Source organism: Pecten maximus, chromosome 18 (genome assembly GCF_902652985.1).
Source record: "Pecten maximus chromosome 18, xPecMax1.1, whole genome shotgun sequence".
Lineage (NCBI taxonomy): Eukaryota > Metazoa > Mollusca > Bivalvia > Pectinida > Pectinidae > Pecten > Pecten maximus.
In genome coordinates, this window is record NC_047032.1 from 1,893,988 (window position 1) to 1,917,415 (window position 23,428).

The 23,428-nt window shown below is 37.0% G+C and overlaps 1 protein-coding gene across 1 annotated transcript in view; it reads right to left on the minus strand.

Annotated features, from left to right (window-relative positions):
* The window catches only part of LOC117317035 (kinesin-like protein KIF13B), a 416,447-nt gene that overhangs the window by 334,255 nt on the left and 58,764 nt on the right, over positions 1–23,428 (minus strand). The window contains exon 2 of the mRNA XM_033871817.1: positions 15,854–15,926. Within this exon, the coding sequence (XP_033727708.1) occupies positions 15,854–15,926 (73 nt within the window). The remainder of the gene's footprint in view (positions 1–15,853; positions 15,927–23,428) is intronic.

A 23,428-nucleotide genomic window follows, 5' to 3' on the forward strand; every position in this document is an offset into this window, starting at 1 on the left:
TAGACTTAGATACCATCTGACATAATGACAGAATATTAATCCAAACTCAAAATTGATTCAAAGTAACACAATATAAACAAAAATATAGCTTTCCATGAAGACTCTTGAAAAAGTACAAGGAACATATGTAACCAGTGGTTCAGGAAAAACTCATAAGGCTGTAGAACTTACGAACAGCAAGTCGCTCAGGAAAAACTCACAAGGCTGATGGACACTCACGTACAACAAGTGGCTCAGGAAAAACTCACAAGGCCGATGGACACTCACGTACAAGTGGCTCAGGAAAATCACACAAGGCCGACGGACACTCACGTTCAACAAGTGGCTCAGGAAAATCTCACAAGGCCGATGGACACTCACGTTCAACAAGTGGCTCAGGAAAATCTCACAAGGCCGATGGACACTCACGTACAACAAGTGGCTCAGGAAAAACTCACAAGGCCGATGGACACTCACGTACAACAAGTGGCTCAGGAAAAACTCACAAGGCCAATGGACACTCAGTACAAGTGGCTCAGGAAAATCTCACAAGGCCGATGGACACTTACGAACAACAAGTGGCTCAGGAAAAACTCACAAGGCCGATGGACACTCACGAACAACAAGTGGCTCAGGAAAAACTCACAAGGCCGATGGACACTCACGAACAAGTGGCTCAGGAAAAACTCACAAGGCCGATGGACACTCATGTACAACAAGTGGCTCAGGAAAATCTCACAAGGCCGATGGACACTCACGCTCAACAAGTGGCTCAGGAAAATCTCATAAGGCCGATGGACACTCACGTACAACAAGTGGCTCAGGAAAAACTCACAAGGCCGATGGACACTCATGTACAACAATTCGTTCAGGAATAATGTACAAGGCTGACTGACATTTAAGACCAATAAGTTGTTCAGCAACCTGTTCACAGAATTTTAAGGAAGAAATCAGTGATTGAAGGTAACGAAACATCCTACCAATTAGTCAAATCTTGCAAAGACATTGCCATAATCTGATCATTTTCAGTAGCACAATCTAAGGCAAGACAGAAATAGAACAAGATGAATATTCTATAAGTATTGACACCATGTTTATTATAGGGGCCGCTAGAAGTATGAATCATACCTAGTCTGAGAGGATCAGGCTACAAAGATAAAAATAAAAATTCAAATAGTTCTCAAAAAACTTTGATAAGCAGTCACTGTCTGGTAGATAATACACCATATCATCTATCTATCTACCCCTAACTATCTACCCCTAACTAACTATCTACCCCTAACTAACTATCTACCCCTAACTAACTATCTACCCCTAACTAACTATCTACCCCTAACTAACTATCTACCCCTAACTAACTATCTACCCCTAACTAAATACCCCTAACTAACTATCTACCCCTAACTAACTATCTACCCCTAACTAACTATCTACCCCTAACTAACTATCTACCCTAACTAACTATCTACCCCTAACTAACTATCTACCCCTTACTAACTATCTACCCCTAACTAACTATCTACCCCTTACTAACTATCTACCCCTAACTAACTATCTACCCCTTACTAACTATCTACCCCTAACTAACTATCTACCCCTAACTAACTATCTACCCCTAACTAACTATCTACCCCTAACTAATTACCCCTAACTAACTAGCTACCCCCAACTAACTAATTACCCCTAACTAACTATCTACCCCTAACTAAATACCCCAATCTATATATCTACCCCTAACTAACTTATTACCCCTAACTAACTAGCTACCCCTAACTATCTACCCCTAACTAAATACCCCAATCTATATATCTACCCCTAACTAAATACCCCTAACTAACTGGCTACCCCTAACTAAATACCCCTAACTAAATACCCCAATCTATATATCTACCCCTAACTAACTAAATACCCCACCTGTAGAAAAATCTACCTATTGTTACTTAACACCTTAAAGAATAGAGAAATAAATCCATGCATTATTACGGGTAAAAGATGATTAAAATTGTCATTTTGTAGGTCACATGTTATCTTTACAAGTCCTCTGTTTATACATTTGAGGAAAAGAAATTTTGAAAGTTCTCAACACTTAATTTTCAGGAATAGCATTCAACAAGAAGGACTAGAATTAATCTGAAACCAAAAGTAAAAGAAAATACCAAAAACAAACGCAATATTCAATATACGCAATATTTAAAAAGCAGAACATCTCTATGTGACCTTGACTTCAGCGAAACACCTCAAAACAACAGTTTTTGTGTGACCTTGACCTTAGCACATCTTCCTTTGACCTTGACCTCAGCACAGCATCTTTGTGTGACCTTGACCTCAACACAACAGCTTTGCATGACCTTGACTTCAGCATCTTTAAACACAAATAAGTCATTGTACTGAGCACATGTATCAACTTTAATGCATAATTATAGGAGCTTCAGCTGTGAAGGAATAAATGACATTCATCTTGGACGAGACATTTTTATTGAATACAAAAACATTGTGATTTTCGAGTTCCCCTGAGTCTCTTCAACACTGTCTTTTGTTATTCTGGAGTTCCCTTAAGTCAATTCAAACATTGTCTTCCGCTATAATTTGATTTCTCACTTTGGTCTTAAAAATATTTTTAAAAAGGAGGTGTCCCAAAAGTGTTATTTTGAAGGAGGAATCAATCTTGCTGTCATTTCTTAAGAAAAAATCAATCTTAATGTTCAAGAATAACAATTTCACAATAATGATGTAAATTCAATTTCTCCTGCCATGCTCCAACATGCTGTTAAAGTGTCCTCGAGCAGTGAAAGTCACATGTATTGGGATGCAAATCAGGATCACTTACAATGCTGCATTTCCATTTCTCCGTCGCGTCTGACACCGATCTTGGGTGAGGGGAAAAAACTGTTGATATCTTGATAGGAGAACATTTATCGTTTTTCCCCAATTTGTAGAAAATCATTTTGCTGTATGTAATACTAGACACTGTAACAGCTCTACATACAAACTTGTGTAAAACGAAGAAAAAAATCACTTAAAGCTGCAATATACTTCAACACTAATATCTCAGTGAGCTACGATATACTTCAACACTAATATCTCAGTGAGCTAGGACAGACATCAACACGAATATCTCGGTGAGCTACGATATACAACACTAATATATCAGTTAGCTACGATATACATCAACACGAATATCTCGGTGAGCTACGATATACAACACTAATATATCAGTTAGCTACGATATACAACACTAATATATCAGTTAGCTATGATATACATCAACACGAATATCTCAGTGAGCTACGATATACACCAACACTAATATCTCAGTGAGCTACGATATACATCAACACTAATATCTCAGTGAGCTACGATATACATCAACACGAATATCTCGGTGAGCTACGATATACAACACTAATATATCAGTTAGCTACGATATACAACACTAATATATCAGTTAGCTATGATATACATCAACACGAATATCTCAGTGAGCTACGATATACACCAACACTAATATCTCAGTGAGCTACGATATACATCAACACTAATATCTCAGTGAGCTACGATATACATCAACACTAATATCTCAGTGAGCTACGATATACATCAACACTAATATCTCAGTGAGCTACGATATACATCAACACGAATATCTCGGTGAGCTACGATATACAACACTAATATATCAGTTAGCTACGATATACAACACTAATATATCAGTTAGCTATGATATACATCAACACGAATATCTCAGTGAGCTACGATATACACCAACACTAATATCTCAGTGAGCTACGATATACATCAACACTAATATCTCAGTGAGCTACGATATACATCAACACTAATATCTCAGTGAGCTACGATATACACCAACACTAATATCTCAGTGAGCTAGGACAGACATCAACACGAATATCTCAGTGAGCTACGATATACAACACTAATATCTCAGTTAGCTACGATATACATCAACACTAATATCTCAGTGAGCTACGATATACTTCAACACTAATATCTCAGTGAGCTACGATATACATCAACACTAATATCTCAGTGAGCTACGATATACTTCAACACTAATATCTCAGTGAGCTACGATATACAACACTAATATCTCAGTGAGCTACGATATACTTCAACACTAATATCTCAGTGAGCTACGATATACAACACTAATATCTCAGTTAGCTACGATATACATCAACACTAATATCTCAGTGAGCTACGATATACTTCAACACTAATATCTCACTGAGCTAGGATATACATCAACACTAATATCTCAGTGAGCTACGATATACTTCAACACTAATATCTCAGTGAGCTACGATATACAACACTAATATCTCAGTGAGCTACGATATACATCAACACTAATATCTCAGTGAGCTACGATATACATCAACATTAATATCTCAGTGAGCTACGATATACAACACTAATATACTGAAACGAAAAAGAAACGCAACTTCAAATTGTAGGTTTAATAAAATAATACTTGTGAGCATTATGTTTAAATTTCATATGTAATAGTTAATATTGAATATTGATGTAACATCCTTTAAATGTTTAGAGATTTTTAAGAACAGGTCACTTTGCTAGAAGGTCATGATTGGTAGTACCCTACGTGAATCCAAGTTGAAATGGCAGCAGTTTTGAAACCGTGCCCTAATATCGTGTGTGTCCTCCTCGAACAGTTATCACATCTCTAATTCTTTGTTGCATTGAGTTCATCAGGGCATTGACTTTCCGTATTGGAATGTTATTCCATTCTTGGACGAGTGCATTTGCTAACTGAGGGAGGGTATTTGGGGGGTTACGGCGATTTCGAATTCTTCTGTCTAATTCATCCCACAAATGCTCGATTGGGGACAGGTCGGGGCTATATGGAGGCCAATCTATAGGAACAATGTTCTGTGTCGCAAGAAAGTCTCTACAGACTCTTGCAACGTGTGGTCTCGCGTTATCTTGCTGAAAGGTTAGATGATGCTGCCTAACAAAGGGCACAACATGGGGCCTAAGGATCTCATCCCGATAGCGTACGGCCGTTAAATTCCCATTGACTATCACCAAAGGCGTCTTCAAACCATGGGAGATTCCCGCCCAAACCATAACTGATCCACCCCCAAATCGGTCGTGTTCCAAAACACAGGCGTCAGCAAAACGTTCGCCTCGACGCCGGTACACACGTTGACGGCCATCTGCTCGAAATAACGTGAATCGAGATTCATCGGTGAAGAGCATAGACCTCCAACGTCTCATAGGAAAACGTCTGGGCATATGTGCCGTTGCCCATTGCATACGACGTGCTCGACGTTGCGGTGTTAGTGGTAAACCAACGTACTGTCGCCTTGCACGCAAATTAGCCTCACGCAGTCTGTTGATCACTGTTTGGGGATGAATTCGACGGTTATGATTACCAATCGTATTCCTTGCCGTTTCAGCGGCCGTTAATCTCCTGTTACGCAGGTGTGCCAACCTAAGAACCCGGTCTTGACGTCGCGACGTTACCCGTGGACGTCCTGATCTCGGCTGGTCATCGACTCTTCCTGTTGCGTTAAGACGTGAAACTAATCGACTAATAGTCGATTTGTGAACTCTGAATTGTCGAGCGACGTGAAGTTGCGTGTTCCCTGCCAGAAGCATCGCTATAGCACGTCCTCTATCAACCTTTGATAACCGTGGCATAATTGTAAAAGGAATTATTGTTTGCAAAAGTATTGGCGATGATGTGGCTCAATGTTAGTGATGAATTGATACTGGTTTGAATGAAAAAAGAACGCATATGTTTGTACAGGCACGGTTTTTGATGTTTTTACCGCGCCGGAAGTGCATAGGTCTCTAGTCACACTTGGGTGATTTTGAAGATTGGTATGGGTGTTAGGCAGGGTGCATGTTTATTTCCGCGATTTTTATACAGATATGTATATTTAATACAAAATTAATCACAATTTTCCATGTTGCGTTTCTTTTTCGTTTCAGTATATATCAGTTAACTACGATATACACCAACACTAATATCTCGGTCAACATTTGATGGATCAGGAACGGAAACAAATTCACTTGTACTTTCAGTAAATTTGAATTTGTCTTGCAAGGAGGTACACAAAATGGAAGTTTTAGTAAATTTCAATTTGTCTTGCAAGGAGGTACACAAAATTGGAGTTTTAGTAAATTTGAATTTGTCTTGCAAGGAGGTACACAAAATTGGAGTTTTAGTAAATTTGAATTTGTCTTGCAAGGAGGTACACAAAATTGGAGTTTTAGTAAATTTGAATTTGTCTTGCAAGGAGGTACACAAAATTGGAGTTTTAGTAAATTTGAATTTGTCTTGCAAGGAGGTACACAAAATTGGAGTTTTAGTAAATTTGAATTTGCCCCCTTGCAATTCTAGAAGGGTTTAATGAGTAGAAAACAATTAAACCAACACAAATGTCTTAGCCTTAGTATATATCTGAATGTGCCAGGGAGACCTTTGTCTGTTTTATAGGGGGTGAAATCTTCCATGTTAGGTACAGAACAGACATTCTCCAGGAAACAATACAATTAGTCCGATGAAAATTGCGTAAATGTTCCCCCAAGATTCGTTATAAAAGCGGGAGTCATGTCGTCCAAGTGTCAACAGCTCACACGTGGGACATGCGAGACTTTTTTTCCAGAGACATTTAAGATGCTGGCAAAGACTTTCAGAGAGCTTTTATCACTCTGCATGGCAATAATGCGCCAGAAATCCTTTCTTCCATTAGATAATTTCCGAGTTTCCATTCTCATCTATAGCCCACGTGAAACTTAACCAAACCAAAAGCGTGTTTTGTACAACTAAGCGAAGGATGTTGTTCCACTGTAGATGTTATTGAGATAGAATGAAGTGAAACCCACCTCCAACCTTTTAATTCTAAATGTTAAAGTAACATTACTTAAAAACCTCGGTAATAGACACCTTCCTGATGTAGACTCAGAGTTAAGGTCATATGGAAAATTCTTACGTCAACTTGCTCTAAATTCCTGAACCATATCAACTTGCTCTAAATTCCTGAACCATATCAACTTGTTCTAAATTCCTGAACCACATCAACCTGTTCTAAATTCCTGAACCACATTAACTTGTTCTAAATTCCTGAACCACATCAACCTGTTCTAAATTCCTGAACCACATCAACTTGTTCTAAATTCCTGAACTACATCAACTTGTTCTAAATTCCTGAACCACATTAACTTGTTCTAATTCCTGAACTACATCAACTTGTTCTAAATTCCTGAACTACATCAACTTGTTCTAAATTCCTGAACCACATCAACTTGTTCTAAATTCCTGAACCACATTAACTTGTTCTAAATTCCTGAACCACATTAACTTGTTCTAAATTCCTGAACCACATCAACTTGTTCTAAATTCCTGAACTACATCAACTTGTTCTAAATTCCTGAACCACATTAACTTGTTCTAATTCCTGAACTACATCAACTTGTTCTAAATTCCTGAACTACATCAACTTGTTCTAAATTCCTGAACCACATTAACTTGTTCTAATTCCTGAACCATATCAACTTGTTCTAAATTCCTGAACTACATCAACTTGTTCTAAATTCCTGAACCACATTAACTTGTTCTAAATTCCTGAACCACATCAACTTGTTCTAAATTCCTGAACTACATCAACTTGTTCTAAATTCCTGAACCACATTAACTTGTTCTAAATTCCTGAATCACATCAACCTGTTCTAAATTCCTGAACCACATCAACTTGTTCTAAATTCCTGAACCACATCAACTTGTTCTAAATTCCTGAACCACATCAACTTGTTCTAAATTCCAAAACTACATCAACTTGTTCTAAATTCCTGAACCACATTAACTTGTTCTAAATTCCTGAACCACATCAACCTGTTCTAAATTCCTGAACCACATCAACTTGTTCTAAATTCCTGAACCACATTAACTTGTTCTAAATTCCTGAACCACATCAACTTGTTCTAAATTCCTGAACTACATCAACTTGTTCTAAATTCCTGAACTACATCAACTTGTTCTAAATTCCTGAACCACATTAACTTGTTCTAAATTCCTGAACCATATCAACTTGTTCTAAATTCCTGAACCACATCAACTTGTTCTAAATTCCTGAACTACATCAACTTGTTCTAAATTCCAAAACTACATCAACTTGTTCTAAATTCCTGAACCACATTAACTTGTTCTAAATTCCTGAATCACATTAACTTGTTCTAAATTCCTGAACCACATCAACTTGTTCTAAATTCCTGAACCACATTAACTTGTTCTAAATTCCTGAACCACATTAACTTGTTCTAAATTCCAAAACTACATCAACTTATTCTAAATTCCTGAACCACATTAACTTGTTCTAAATTCCTGAACTACATTAACTTGTTCTAAATTCCTGAACTACATCAACTTGTTCTAAATTCCTGAACCACATCAACTTGTTCTAAATTCCTGAACCACATTAACTTGTTCTAATTCCTGAACCACATTAACTTGTTCTAATTCCTGAACTACATCAACTTGTTCTAAATTCCTGAACCACATTAACTTGTTCTAATTCCTGAACCACATTAACCTGTTCTAAATTCCTGAACCACATTAACTTGTTCTAAATTCCAGAACCATATCAACTTGTTCTAAATTCCTGAACCACATCAACCTGTTCTAAATTCCTGAACCACATTAACTTGTTCTAAATTCCTGAACTACATCAACTTGTTCTAAATTCCTGAACCACATCAACTTGTTCTAAATTCCAAAACTACATCAACTTGTTCTAAATTCCAAAACTACATCAACTTGTTCTAAATTCCTGAACCACATTAACTTGTTCTAAATTCCTGAACCACATCAACTTGTTCTAAATTCCTGAACCACATTAACTTGTTCTAAATTCCTGAACCACATCAACTTGTTCTAAATTCCTGAACCACATCAACTTGTTCTAAATTCCTGAACCACATTAACTTGTTCTAAATTCCTGAACCACATTAACTTGTTCTAAATTCCTGAACTACATCAACTTGTTCTAAATTCCTGAACCACATTAACTTGTTCTAAATTCCTGAACCACATTAACTTGTTCTAAATTCCTGAACCAAATCAACTTGTTCTAAATTCCTGAACTACATCAACTTGTTCTAAATTCCTGAACCACATTAACTTATTCTAAATTCCTGAACCACATTAACTTGTTCTAAATTCCTGAACTACATCAACTTGTTCTAAATTCCTGAACTACATCAACTTGTTCTAAATTCCAAAACTACATCAACTTATTCTAAATTCCTGAACCACATTAACTTGTTCTAAATTCCTGAACCACATTAACTTGTTCTAAATTCCTGAACCACATCAACTTGTTCTAAATTCCTGAACTACATCAACTTGTTCTAAATTCCTGAACCACATTAACTTATTCTAAATTCCTGAACCACATTAACTTGTTCTAAATTCCTGAACTACATCAACTTGTTCTAAATTCCTGAACTACATCAACTTGTTCTAAATTCCAAAACTACATCAACTTATTCTAAATTCCTGAACCACATTAACTTGTTCTAAATTCCTGAACCACATCAACTTGTTCTAAATTCCTGAACTACATCAACTTGTTCTAAATTCCTGAACCACATTAACTTATTCTAAATTCCTGAACCACATTAACTTGTTCTAAATTCCTGAACTACATCAACTTGTTCTAAATTCCTGAACTACATCAACTTGTTCTAAATTCCAAAACTACATCAACTTATTCTAAATTCCTGAACCACATTAACTTGTTCTAAACTCCTGAACCACATTAACTTGTTCTAAATTCCTGAACCACATCAACTTGTTCTAAATTCCTGAACTACATCAACTTGTTCTAAATTCCTGAACTACATCAACTTGTTCTAAATTCCAAAACTACATCAACTTATTCTAAATTCCTGAACCACATTAACTTGTTCTAAATTCCTGAACCACATCAACTTGTTCTAAATTCCTGAACCACATCAACTTGTTCTAAATTCCTGAACCACATCAACTTGTTCTAAATTCCTGAACCACATTAACTTGTTCTAAATTCCTGAACCACATCAACTTGTTCTAAATTCCTGAACCACATCAACTTGTTCTAAATTCCTGAACCACATCAACTTGTTCTAAATTCCTGAACCACATTAACTTGTTCTAAATTCCTGAACCACATCAACTTGTTCTAAATTCCTGAACCACATCAACTTGTTCTAAATTCCTGAACCACATTAACTTGTTCTAAATTCCTGAACCACATTAACTTGTTCTAAATTCCAGAACCACATCAACTTGTTCTAAATTCCTGAACCACATCAACCTGTTCTAAATTCCTGGACTAGTACATCATCTAGTTCTAAATTATTGTTTTAAAGTATTTGATAGTAAATGTACTGGGGAAACAAGATAATTTTCTAATGGGGGGGGACACCTCAATAAAATCATCACTTTAAGATATCTATCAGTCTAGATTGTCATTTGTTCGGGAGGGGTACGGAGAGCTGCAAAAAACATGCTAACCAACCAGTTTCCAAATCATCATTAATTTGTGTGTGAGAAAGATTAATTATAAGACCTTACCTCCACCCTAAAAACCTTACACTAGAAATACAGTACTAAACCTTTACACTAGGGGAGGGGGCTTATATTAGGATAAATACAGTACTAAACCTTTACACTAGGGGAGGGGGCTAATTTGAGGATAAATACAGTACTAAACCTTAACACTAGGGGAGGGGGCTTATTTGAGGATAAATACAGTACTAAACCTTAACACTAGGGGAGGGGGCTTATTTGAGGATAAATACAGTACTAAACCTTTACACTAGGGGAGGGGGCTTATTTGAGGATAAATACAGTACTAAACTTTTACACTAGGGGAGGGGGGCTTATCTGAGGATAAATACAGTACTAAACTTTTACACTAGAGAAGGGGGCTTATTTGAAGATAAATATGGTACAAACATACTGGCTCTAAGATTAGTCTTCCTTGTTTTGTTACAGTCTTTTTGAAAGTCAGTTCTCTTTTATGTGTGTTTATTATTGACTATATATGCTGACTTCAGTGAAGTTGGTACTGCTGTGTTGCAGTCCTTTACTTTTGTGGGAAAACATGCGATCCAACTAAAACAGAGCAAGCACACCTGCTCGAAATCTCACACAAATTATTTAATCTGACTTTTCTGATCAACAATCTTATCATATTGATTCCATCATGGATTGATCAAAGGAAATTAAAAATCAGGTGTATAACGGTTAATGTGTCCCCTATCAGCCCCTGATCAAGGGGCATAACTCTGTCAAAAGGGCAATGAATTTGGACACAGACGTGATCTGAATTGTTTAATATTGAATACCACATATCACACATCAGGTGGGTCAGACAGGGAGAGACGTATTCCCTCGTCCTCCCCGAGTCTGAGTTTTACCCGTGGGACTCATTAACAACATCAGGTGTGACAGACAGACAGACAGACAGACAGACAGACAGACAGACCTATTCCCTCGTCCTATAGCTATAGCTACTATTATAGTTTCAGAGTTCATCCTTCACCATACATCAACAACAACAAAAAATCTGTCCTCATCTTGAATAATTCAGAAAAACTAGTATTTACTACACCTCACTTTAACCCAAAGCCTCGAAATGTGATAAAAGATTCCAGATAACACAAATGTGATCAAAGATTCCAGATAACACAAATGTGACAAATCTATTATTCAATGACCTTGAAATGCAACATGAAATTGCGAAAAAATAAATGGTTACCTCGTGCAGGTCAAAAAAATACAACAATAAAGTTGATGTGAAGAACGTAACACAGACCCTGGAGCAATAACACTGTCAATAAAAATCACAATCATACAAAATAAACTTCAAAACATCACAATCTTAAAAATACCAAAATTATGTTGATATAAACAAAGGACTAGAATCTGTGTTTAATGGTCCTGTCCAATCCCTCCCATTGGTAAACCTTGAGATATGAACAAAATATCACTTCTCCAAATATATCAAGACCTAAATAAGATAAAGGATTTGGTACAAAATGAAACAATTTATTTCTCAATTTTAGTTGATAGATATTGTTGCTGCTTATTCTATTGTCAATTCTTCATAATAAAATCTAAATGAAATTTTACCCGGAAGATTGGTTTTACACAAAAACAGATAGCTCTAATAATCTCGGGGTTCCAATCAAGTGTAAATTGGATTGAGGATGAGATACGGTAAATGTGCACAAAAACAGATAGCTCTAATAATTTCGGGGTTCCAATCAGGTGTAAATTGGATTGAGGATGAGATACGGTAAATGTCCACAAAAACAGATCACATCTTAACCCAGTTGGTCAATCACAGTTTAACAACAACAGTTTTAAATTCTTGATAAATTATTTTTTGTAAAACATGGCAAAATTGCACTCTTCAATATCTACCTGCCTATGTTAAGGAATTCACACAGAGGTCTTGAATTAATGGGAAAATGAAATTTCAACTAATCAAGTGATTAAGCTTTAATCAAGTGATTAAGCTAATCAGCTTTTAAACAACATGGCCCAAGCGTAAATTGGCTTAAGGATAAAGGATATGGTAAATGTCCACAAAAACAGATAGGTCTTGATCTCTGTGATTACAGAAAACTGATCAGGTAAAATCGGATTGAGAATATTGGATATGGCAAATGTCTACAAAAAATAGAAAGCATATGGAATAATATGAGATGCAATATAAACAGACATCCACAAATTCTATGAAAACAATTTTTTTTCAAACCTGATATCAACAGTGCTATCAATCCCACAATAATTTGGTATTTTCTTAATCATCAACCATGATATTCACAATTTAAAATTATCACATTCAACCACGATATTCACAAATTATCACCTTCAACCACGATATTCACAAATTATCACCTTCAACCACGATATTCACAAATTATCACCTTCAACCACGATATTCACAAATTATCACCTTCAACCATGATATTCACAAATTATCACTTTCAACCATGATATTCATAAATTATCACTTTCAACCATGATATTCACAAATTATAATCAAACATTTTTAAAACAAACACAAAATATTGTTCAATATCATTTCCAAATGTCGGTATTTATATTTGTAATTTTAACTAAAATGATTAATTTTGAAAAGATAATCAACTTTTAATTGGATTAACAGTTTTCAATTTTCATCATCAAATTTACTTGTGAAAAATTCTAATTGGGCCAAAATGTATCAATATGTGATATTTTAATTGAGCTAATACTTTGTAATATCTACATGTGAAAATTTATTAGGTTTGATATTTTACAAAACTAACTGCTAATTTCAATCCAGAATTAAACAAATGTTATCACATTTTTATTTTCCTTTGAATATTACAGAATGTTATTGCAAAGAAATTTATTAAGATCAACAAACTTTAGCATTTGTCTTAAAAAGCTATATAGCTATCATTAGTATAATAACTGTTTTCTGGTAGGAAAACCAATAACTGTGTCCTACAGCACGGTAATCTACTGATGCATCCTCAACAGCTTTTTTTAACCATCAATTAAACTGCATGTGTTGGCCAAGTGCAATGACATTTCTAGAGTTCTAAATTAATTTGCTTAACTTTGATGACGACTTTCGATTTTTCACAATCTGAATTAAACGCCGACAGACTTGAAGCCAAGTTGTATCATTATCAGGAACTTTGGGTTTCATTTCACAGTAACTGTTTCCAAACTAATAGCCTTCTCATCCAGCAAATCTTAGAGGATGGACCAATATTAGCCTTCTTATCCAGCAAATCTTAGAGGATGGACCAATATTAGCCTTCTTATCCAGCAAATCTTAGAGGATGGACCAATATTAGCCTTCTTATCCAGCAAGTCTTTCGATCACGAAAATTACCCCCACACGTATAGTTTACGTATCGAAATCACGAAAATAACCACCCACGAAAATAACCATGTTTACAGTACATACCACTACCAATCACTACCGTTGTGACTTCGAAATAATTTCATCAAAAGAACTAAACTGCAATAGAAGGCATTTACAGTGCTATGTCTGCCATTGCTATTTGGATGCTGAGTAGAAATATCTTAGAATGAACATATATTTCCTTCATAAATTTTCTGCTATGGAATCAGCTAAAGGCATGTCACAGTGTTGAATTAATACCAGTCATTTTTGGTGGCTTGACTAGAAGGAATTTTCTTTCAAAGCTGTTTTCTTGGAGTTGAAGAAGCCCTGACCTTGGTTTGACGCATGGAAACCTGTTTTCACATGTGTTAATGTCTGTGGACTTGTGGCATATCTCATTCAGAAAGGTGTTAAGTCATACACTGTCCTTCCGACATCGCCATATCATCGTGAAATACGACAGTTTACTCTGAGGGGGGGTAAGTCTAGACAACCTGTAGGTTTAAAGATGACCAAAAAATTGGCCATCAAAAACGCAATTGAATGGAAAGCCCCAGAGAGCTCTAGCATTAACAACTTCTGCCATTTTTATAGCTGTACACTAAAACGACGACCTGGGTATATTTGTTACGTCCCAATCCGAACTGAAGCACTGTAGACCTTGTTGAAGCAGACAACCATGCCAATACCAAATCCAACCTTGTCACAATACTGCTGCCACTTACCTGTCACATATGTTTTTGAAATCATCCACTGTAAAATCTAGGAAGGTTCTATTAAAACATCTATTGAGAGTACTTTTTGTTGAATGTGAAGTCAGTCATCTATCAGAAGCCATGATGAAAACCTTTTAAGTGCTCAGAGTGCTTTTCTACCACACGATGTTGAATTTTTGTTTTTGGGTTTTTATTATTTTGTTTTTTGGGGGTTTTTTTTTGCCATTGTGTCACACAAAACAACACAACTACTACAAAACTAGGAGATAGGTATGGAAAGTACAACAAAATCAAAATGTCAAATAAGACTTTAACTGGAACCCAGCATTTTCAATACCAGCATTTCTTATACTTTATACCCAGATCAATACTTCACAAACAATTGTGATTTTAATTGTCCCTCGTAAAGTGTTGTGGTTAATTTGTGCTTTGCACTGCTACAAGGTCAAACCATGCCTTCTTGAGGAGATTAAAATATGTTGCCATGGAAACTGTTTTTTTCTATCTGCATCTTATTGTTGTTTAATGTTTCTCAATCTTCAACAGTTCCTTGCTGATGGGGACATTTAACGTTTATTTGAATTCCCCAAACTTTACATCATTGTGGATCCAGAAAGGGATTGGCAGGCAGGTAACAGAGACAAGTCGTACATCTACAACGGTGCAAAGTAATCCAACAAATTAGATAATACAGCAATGCGTATGTGATACCCACAAGTATAATAGCTTTGTTTTATCCCTGAAATCTCAGAATTTTTCACCAAGTTCAAGACAAATGGCAGGTCTTTCATCACACCCTTGACAGTATGTTTTTGACTTCTCAAAATGAGTTTTAACTCTGGTATTTGAAGACACAAAGACATTTCAAAGTGTGTTTTATCTCAAAATGAGTTTTAACTCTTGCATTTGAAGACACAAAAAATCTTGATAGCATGTTTTTGACTCTTCGCACTGAACGGACATCTTTGACTCTTCTGATTTCTGTGTGATGGTGATTATTGACTTCGGAAAATGCAAAAGTCAATTAAGGGAAAACTGAAAGCCAAGAGTTACAAGCAATATATAATATGTTTTCTTCTTTTTCAGCTCAGCACCAACAAAAGTGATCCTCATTTCTAATTCAAAGACAATTTAAAACAATATCCATTGTTTAAGCCAAATTGAGGATGATGAAAACTGGAAAGTGTAATACAGGTGTACGGGTGATTTTCCTACCTGTTCTGATGGTGGTACAGTATCGTCTGGTTTCCTTCCATGTCAACAATATATTTGGTGCCAAGGTCGATTTCTGGAAAAAAACAAACACAGAAGTGTTAAATTAGAGGGATTTCCGTACCAGTGTCTTATATAATTTTTAATTTACAGATTTGGATCTTCTTCATACAAATTATAAAAGAGTTTCTTAAGCTGCTGATTGTTAAGTGTTTATCAGATAAATTTGGTAACAATACCTCTCAAACAGAGAAAGTGTTTATCAGATAAATTGGGTTACAATATTTCTCAAACAGAGGAAGTGTTTATGAGATAATTCGGTAACAATACTTCTCAAACAGAGGAAGTGTTTATGAGATAAATTCGGTAACAATACTTTGATTTAAAGTAAATGATTTGATTTAAGTTTCCAACAACTATTTTGATCAAAAGTAATTTTTAATTATTAAACAAGAGATCCCAGAGGGATCTTGGCGCCCACCATTGAATGATCTTTATAGGTTCCATGTCGGATTGATCTTTTCTATACTTTTCCCTTCCTCTAAGTCTTACTAATCTGTGTAAATTCAGAAACAGCCCTCTAGTACTTTTCAAACAACGGGAACCTATATATAAAATTTAAGATTTAGCGATAATGGCTGTCTGTCGGCCATGTTGTTTTGGGATTGGTCTCAAAATGCAATACCAGGGACCAAGGGGAACCTACATATGAAATTTGAGAAAGATCCCTTCAGTACCTTCTGTAAAATAGCAAAAACAAACTTCAATTGTCAAAATACAAGATGGCTGCCTGTCGGCCATGTTGTTTTCCAATTGGTCTCAAAATGCAATATGCATAACTATAGGCACCAAGAGGAACCAACATATGAAATTTGAGAAAGATCCCTTCAGTGCTTTCTGAGAAATAGCTATAACAAACTTCAATTGTCAAAATCCAAGATAGCTGCCTGTCGGCCTTGTTGTTTTCCGATTGGTCTCAAAATGCAATATGCATAACTAGGAACCAAGGGGAACCTATATATGAAATTTGAGAAAGATCCCTTCAGCACTTTCTGAGAAATAGCGATAACAAGAATTGTTTACGGACGGAGGGACGGACGGACCACGGACCATAGACCACGGACGCAGGGCGATTTGAATAGCCTACCATCTGATGATGTTGGGCTAATAAGGATTGGTGTTCAGTGATCCATGAGACACCTGTACACTCAGGGCTACATACAGGTGGATGTCACACATGTTACCTGAACTATCGACTTTACACCACCACGAAGGACGTCTATGTTACCTGAACTATTGACCTAACACCACTACGAAGGACGTCTATGTTACCTGAACTATTGACCTTACACCATTACAAAGGACGTCTATGTTACCTGAACTATTGACCTTACACCACTACGAAGGATGTCTATGTTACCTGAACTATTGACCTTACACCACCACGAAGGACGTCTATGTTACCTGAACTATCGACCTTACAACACTACGAAGGACGTCTATGTTACCTGAACTATCGACCTTACACCACCACGAAGGACGTCTATGTTACCTGAACTATTGACCTAACACCACTACGAAGGACGTCTATGTTACCTGAACTATTGACCTAACACCACTACAAAGGACGTCTACGTTACCTGAACTATTGACCTTACACCACCACGAAGGACGTCTACGTTACCTGAACTATTGACCTTACACCATTACGAAGGACGTCTATGTTACCTGAACTATCGACCTTACACCACCACGAAGGACGTCTATGTTACCTGAACTATTGACCTTACACCATTACAAAGGACGTCTATGTTACCTAAACTATCGACCTTACACCACCACGAAGGACATCTATGTTACCTGAACTATTGACCTAACACCATTACAAAGGACGTCTATGTTACCTGAACTATTGACCTAACACCACTACGAAGGACGTCCATGTTACCTAAACTATCGACCTTACACCACCACGAAGGACGTCCATGTTACCTAAACTATTGACCTTACACCACCACGAAGGAAGTCTATGTTACCTGAACTATTGACCTTACACCATTACAAAGGACGTCTATGTTACCTGAACTATTGACCTAACAACACCACGAAGGACGTCTATGTTACCTGAACTATTGACCTTACAACACTACGAAGGACGTCTATGTTACCTGAACTATTGACCTTACACCATTACGAAGGACGTCTATGTTACCTGAACTATTGACCTTACACCATTACAAAGGACGTCTATGTTACCTGGACTATTGACCTTACACCATTACAAAGGACGTCTATGTTACCTGGACTATAGACCTTACACCATTACACCAAATCTACGGCACCTATTCATGTAGTCAAAAGAAATACCTGTATCTAACTACATTTAATTTACAATATGTGTAGTTGATCTAAAGGTTAAAGGTTTGAATGTCCTGTCGTAATTGTACTACATCAAAACTAGCAATGGTGACAATGTAGTATTCACCTGTACTATGCTTCAATAGATAATATCATACTTTAATGAATCACACATGACTGAATTCATCTGACGACACAGATGACAGATTATATGATTTCGGAAGCTGGTTGAGACAATAACAGGGCTACAACCGCTGTGCTTTTACTGTTCCGTGTGGACGAGACAGCAGCAACACTTGCGTCACCGTTTCCGAGATCTATAGGTATGGGGTAATGAAATATTGATAGAGTAGTACATCTCTTCCCATACACAGCCTATTACTACATAACATCAGCCAGCCATTAACAGCTATTTCCATTAAAGGTAAAAAGCTCATTAAGAAGAAATGATCACTAGTGCTGTTTTTGTTTTGTTTTGAAATAAACTGCTTACCTTGTATTTAGAGGTTACAAAATTACAAGAATCATTTTAATTGTACACCACCATACAATAACCATTAATTTGTTTCATTCAAAATGAAGTGAAATGAATTCTTTATAATCGATACATTTTGAGTGTGAAATATACTTCAAAATATTATCTTCATAATCACTATAATCCCATGGGTACGACACAGCAATGATCTGGCTCAAAGTCGGCTTATTTCAGGAAAAGAAATATTTATCTTATTTGGTGGGTTTATTACCAGGCATGCTCTTTGTCACTAGAAAAATATATGAATTATCCAACACTGAAAATCACATTAGTATAACACCCATCTCAAATTGATCCTACTTTTCAAAACAATAATGCTAATAAAAGCTTACTTAATTTCATATCAATACATTTCACTGATTAGCATTTCAACAAGATATAATTAACATTCTAACTTGTTAATCTTGATTAAAAATGCAAATATCAAATTACCTTGAATCTAAAATTATGAACTCTATAATATTCAGTTCTATTTAATACCAAGTATAGTTTACTATTGCTTTTAAAAGATGATTTTATAGGATTTTTAATTAATCACTGCCACAAATTATGTAACTTCTAACAAAATGAGCAAATTTAATGAAACTTGACTAAAATCATTCTTCAATGATTTCATTAAAAGTGATTCACTTTTGAAATGGCCCCTGAAAATGACAGTTTATCACAAACTTTCAATACTACAGCTATGTAAGAGAAAACGATCGGAAATAAAACAACATATCCCATTAACAATGGCCAGCATTTCGACAGTTAAAACTAGATTGGATCCTGAGTGGATTGAGAAATTCTTGTGGAATAACATTTAACACATGAATACACTTTCTGTGTATCCTAGTAAACATAAACAACACAAACATAAACAACACAAACGTAAACAACACAAACGTAAACACAAACGTAAACAACACAAACATAAACAACACAAATGTAAACACAAACGTAAACAACACAAACGTAAACAACACAAACGTAAACAACACAAACGTAAACACAGATGTAAACAACACAAATATAAACAACACAAATGTAAACAAGAGGCCCATGGGGCCTGTATCACTCACCTGGTTGGATTAGACCAAATGTCAAAATAATGTTCATATTCAATTTGTTTTATTTGTAAATCTCTAACAATGCTATATATGGTTATAGTGTGGGAATCCGAACTGCTTTAAAGATTAATGAAGTCCAGACTCTCTAAGGTCTGAAAGACCTCAAGAACTGTTTTTAGAACATGCATTCATAACTTTATGACTAGTAGCGTTTTAAAGGAATTACCTCTATTTCCCCTATTGGGCCTGCCCCTTTGGCCCCATTGGGGTCAGAGTCGCCATTTATGCAAAATCTGTTCCCCTTCCCCCAAGGATGTTTATGACCAAATTGGGTTCAAATCCATTCATAACTTTATGACTAGTAGCGATTTAAAGGAATTACCTCTATTTCCCCTATTGGGCCCCGCCCCTTTGGGGTCAGAGCCACCATTTATGCAAAATCTGTTCCCCTTCCCCCAAGGATGTTTCTGACCAAATTGGGTTCAAATCCATTCATAACTTTATGACTAGTAGCGATTTAAAGGAATTGCCTCTATGTCCCCTATTGGGCCCCGCCCCTTTGGCCCCTCCGGGGTCAGAGCCACCATTTATGCAAAATCTGTTCCCCTTCCCTCAAGGATGTTTCTGACCAAATTGGGTTTAAATCCATCCATAACTTTATGACTAGTAGCGATTCAAATGAATTACCTCTATTTCCCCTATTGGGCCCCGCCCCTTTGGCCCCTCGGGGGTCAGAGTCACCATTTATGCAAAATCTGTTCTCCTTCCCCCAATGATGTTTCTGACCAAATAGGGTTCAAATCCATTCATAACTTTATGACTAGTAGCGATTTAAAGGAATAACTCTATTTCCCCTATTGGGCCCCGCCCCTTTGGCCCCTTTGGGGTCAGAGCCACCATTTATGCAAAATCTGTTCCCCTTCCCTCAAGGATGTTTCTGACCAAATTGGGTTCAAATCCATTCATAACTTTATGACTAGTAGCGATTTAAAGGAATTACCTCTATTTCCCCTATTGGGCCCGGCCCCTTTGGCCCCTCTGGGGTCAGAGCCACCATTTATGCAAAATCTGTTCCCCTTCTGCCAAGAATGTTTCTGGCCAAATTTGGTCAAAATCCAATAAGAACTTTTTGACTAGTAGCGATTTGAAGCAAATGTTGACGGACGACGGACGGACGGACGACAGACGACGGACGATGGACGGACGACGGACGCTGCGCCATGACATAAGCTCACCGGACCTTCGGTCCAGGTGAGCTAACAACACAAATGTAAACAACACAAACGTAAACAACACAAATGTAAACAACACAAACGTAAACAACACAAACGTAAACAACATAAACAAGACAAATGTAAACAACACAAACATAAACAACACAAATGTAAACAACACAAACGTAAACAACACAAATGTAAACAACACGAACGTAAACAACACAAACGTAAACAACACAAACGTAAACAACACAAATGTAAACAACACAAACAGGAGACAACATCAAAAACCTCAATAATTAACATCTGTAGTGTAGGGTTGGTTTACGAATGTTTGTAAATATGTCACGTGACAGCTACACTGCATCTGTTACATAACATAATATGCCTACAACATTTCAAATGTCTGAACGAATACATCTGTTCTTTGAATAATGTGTAAATGCTGAAATATTAAAGGCATTTTCCTACTTCAATTGTTTTAATGAAGATCTTTCTTTGAAACTCAAACAAGAGGCCCCTGGGGCCTGTATCGCTCACCTGGTTGGATTAGACCAAATGTCGAAATAATGTTCATATTCAATTTGTTTTATTTGTAAAACTCTAACAATGCTATATATGGTTATAGTGTGGGAATCCGAACTGCTTTAAAGATTAATGAAGTCCAGATTCTCTAAGGTCTGAAAGAACTCAAGAATTGTTTATAGAACATGCATTCATCACTTTATGACTATATATAGCTAGTAGCGATTAAAGGAATTACCTCTATTTCCCCTATTGGGCCCAGCCCCTTTGGCCCTTCGGGGGTCAGAGTCATCATTTATGCAAAATCTGTTCCCCTGTTTCTGACCAAATTGGGTTCAAATCCATTCATAACTTTATGACTAGTAGCGATTCAAATTAATTACCTCTATTTCCCCCACTGGGCCCCGCCCTTTTGGCCCCTTCAGGATCAGTCACCATTTATGCAAAATCTGTTCCCCTTCCCCCAAGGATGTTTCGGAGCATATTGCGTTCAAATCCATTCATAACTTAATAACTAGTAGCGATTTAAAGGAATTGCCTCTATTTCACCTATTGGGCCCTGTTCCTTTGGCCCCTCGGGGGTCAGAGTCACCGTTTATGCAAAATCTGTTCCCCTTCCCCCAAGGATGTTTCGGACCAAATTGGGTTCAAATCCATTCATAACTTTATGACTAGTAGAGATTCAAAGGAATTACCTCTACTTCCCCCACTGGGCCCCGCCCTTTTGGCCCCTTTAGAGTCTGAGTCACCGTTTATGCAAAATCTGTTCCCCTTCCCCCAAGGATGTTTCTGATCAAATTGGGTTCAAATCCATTCATAACTTTATGACTAGTAGCAATTTAAAGGAATTACCTCTATTTCCCTTATTGGGCCCCACCCATTTGGCCCCTCCGGGGTCAGAGCCACCATTTATGCAAAATCTGTTCCCCTTCCCCCAAGGATGTTTCTGACCAAATTGGGTTCAAATCCATTCATAACTTTATGACTAGTAGCAATTTAAAGGAATTACCTCTATTTCCCCCATTGGGCCCCGCCCCTTTGGCCCCTTGGGGGTCAGAATCACCATTTATGCAAAATCTGTTCCCCTTCCCCCAAGGATGTTTCTGACTAAATTGGGTTCAAATCCATTCATAACTTTATGACTAGTAGTGATTTAAAGGAATTACCTCTATTTCCCCTATTGTGCCCCGCCACTTTGGCCCCTCTGGGGTCAGAGCCACCATTTATGCAAAATTTCTTCCCCTTCCCCCAAGGATGTTTCTGACCAAATTGGGTTCAAATCCATTCATAACTTTATGACTAGTAGCGATTTAGAGGAATTACCTCTATTTCCCCTATTGGGCCCCGCCCCTTTGGCCCCTTTAGGGTCAGAGTCACCATTTATGCAAAATCTGTTCCCCTTCCCCCAAGGATGTTTCTGACCAAATTGGGTTCAAATCCATTCATAACTTTATGACTAGTAGCGATTTAAAGGAATTACCTCTAATTCCCTTATTGGGCCCCGCCCCTTTGGCCCCTCGGGGGTCAGAGTCACCATTTATGCAAAATCTGTTCCCCCTCCCCCAAGGATGTTTCTGGCCAAATTTGGTCAAAATCCAATAAGAACTTTTTGACTAGTAGCGATTTGAAGCAAATGTTGACGGACGGACGGACGACAGACGACGGACGACGGACGGACGGACGACGGACGCCGCGCCATGGCATAAGCTCACCGGACCTTCGGTCCAGGTGAGCTAACAAAACCGTCGAACTATGATTTGACATACTTGATAAAATGCTTCAAGCAGGATTCTACTTTAAAATTTAAAAAAAAAACAAAAAAAAACACTGATATAAACAAAATTTCCACAATGTTTCCTGCCTGTCAAATAATCGACCACAAAGAAATAAATAG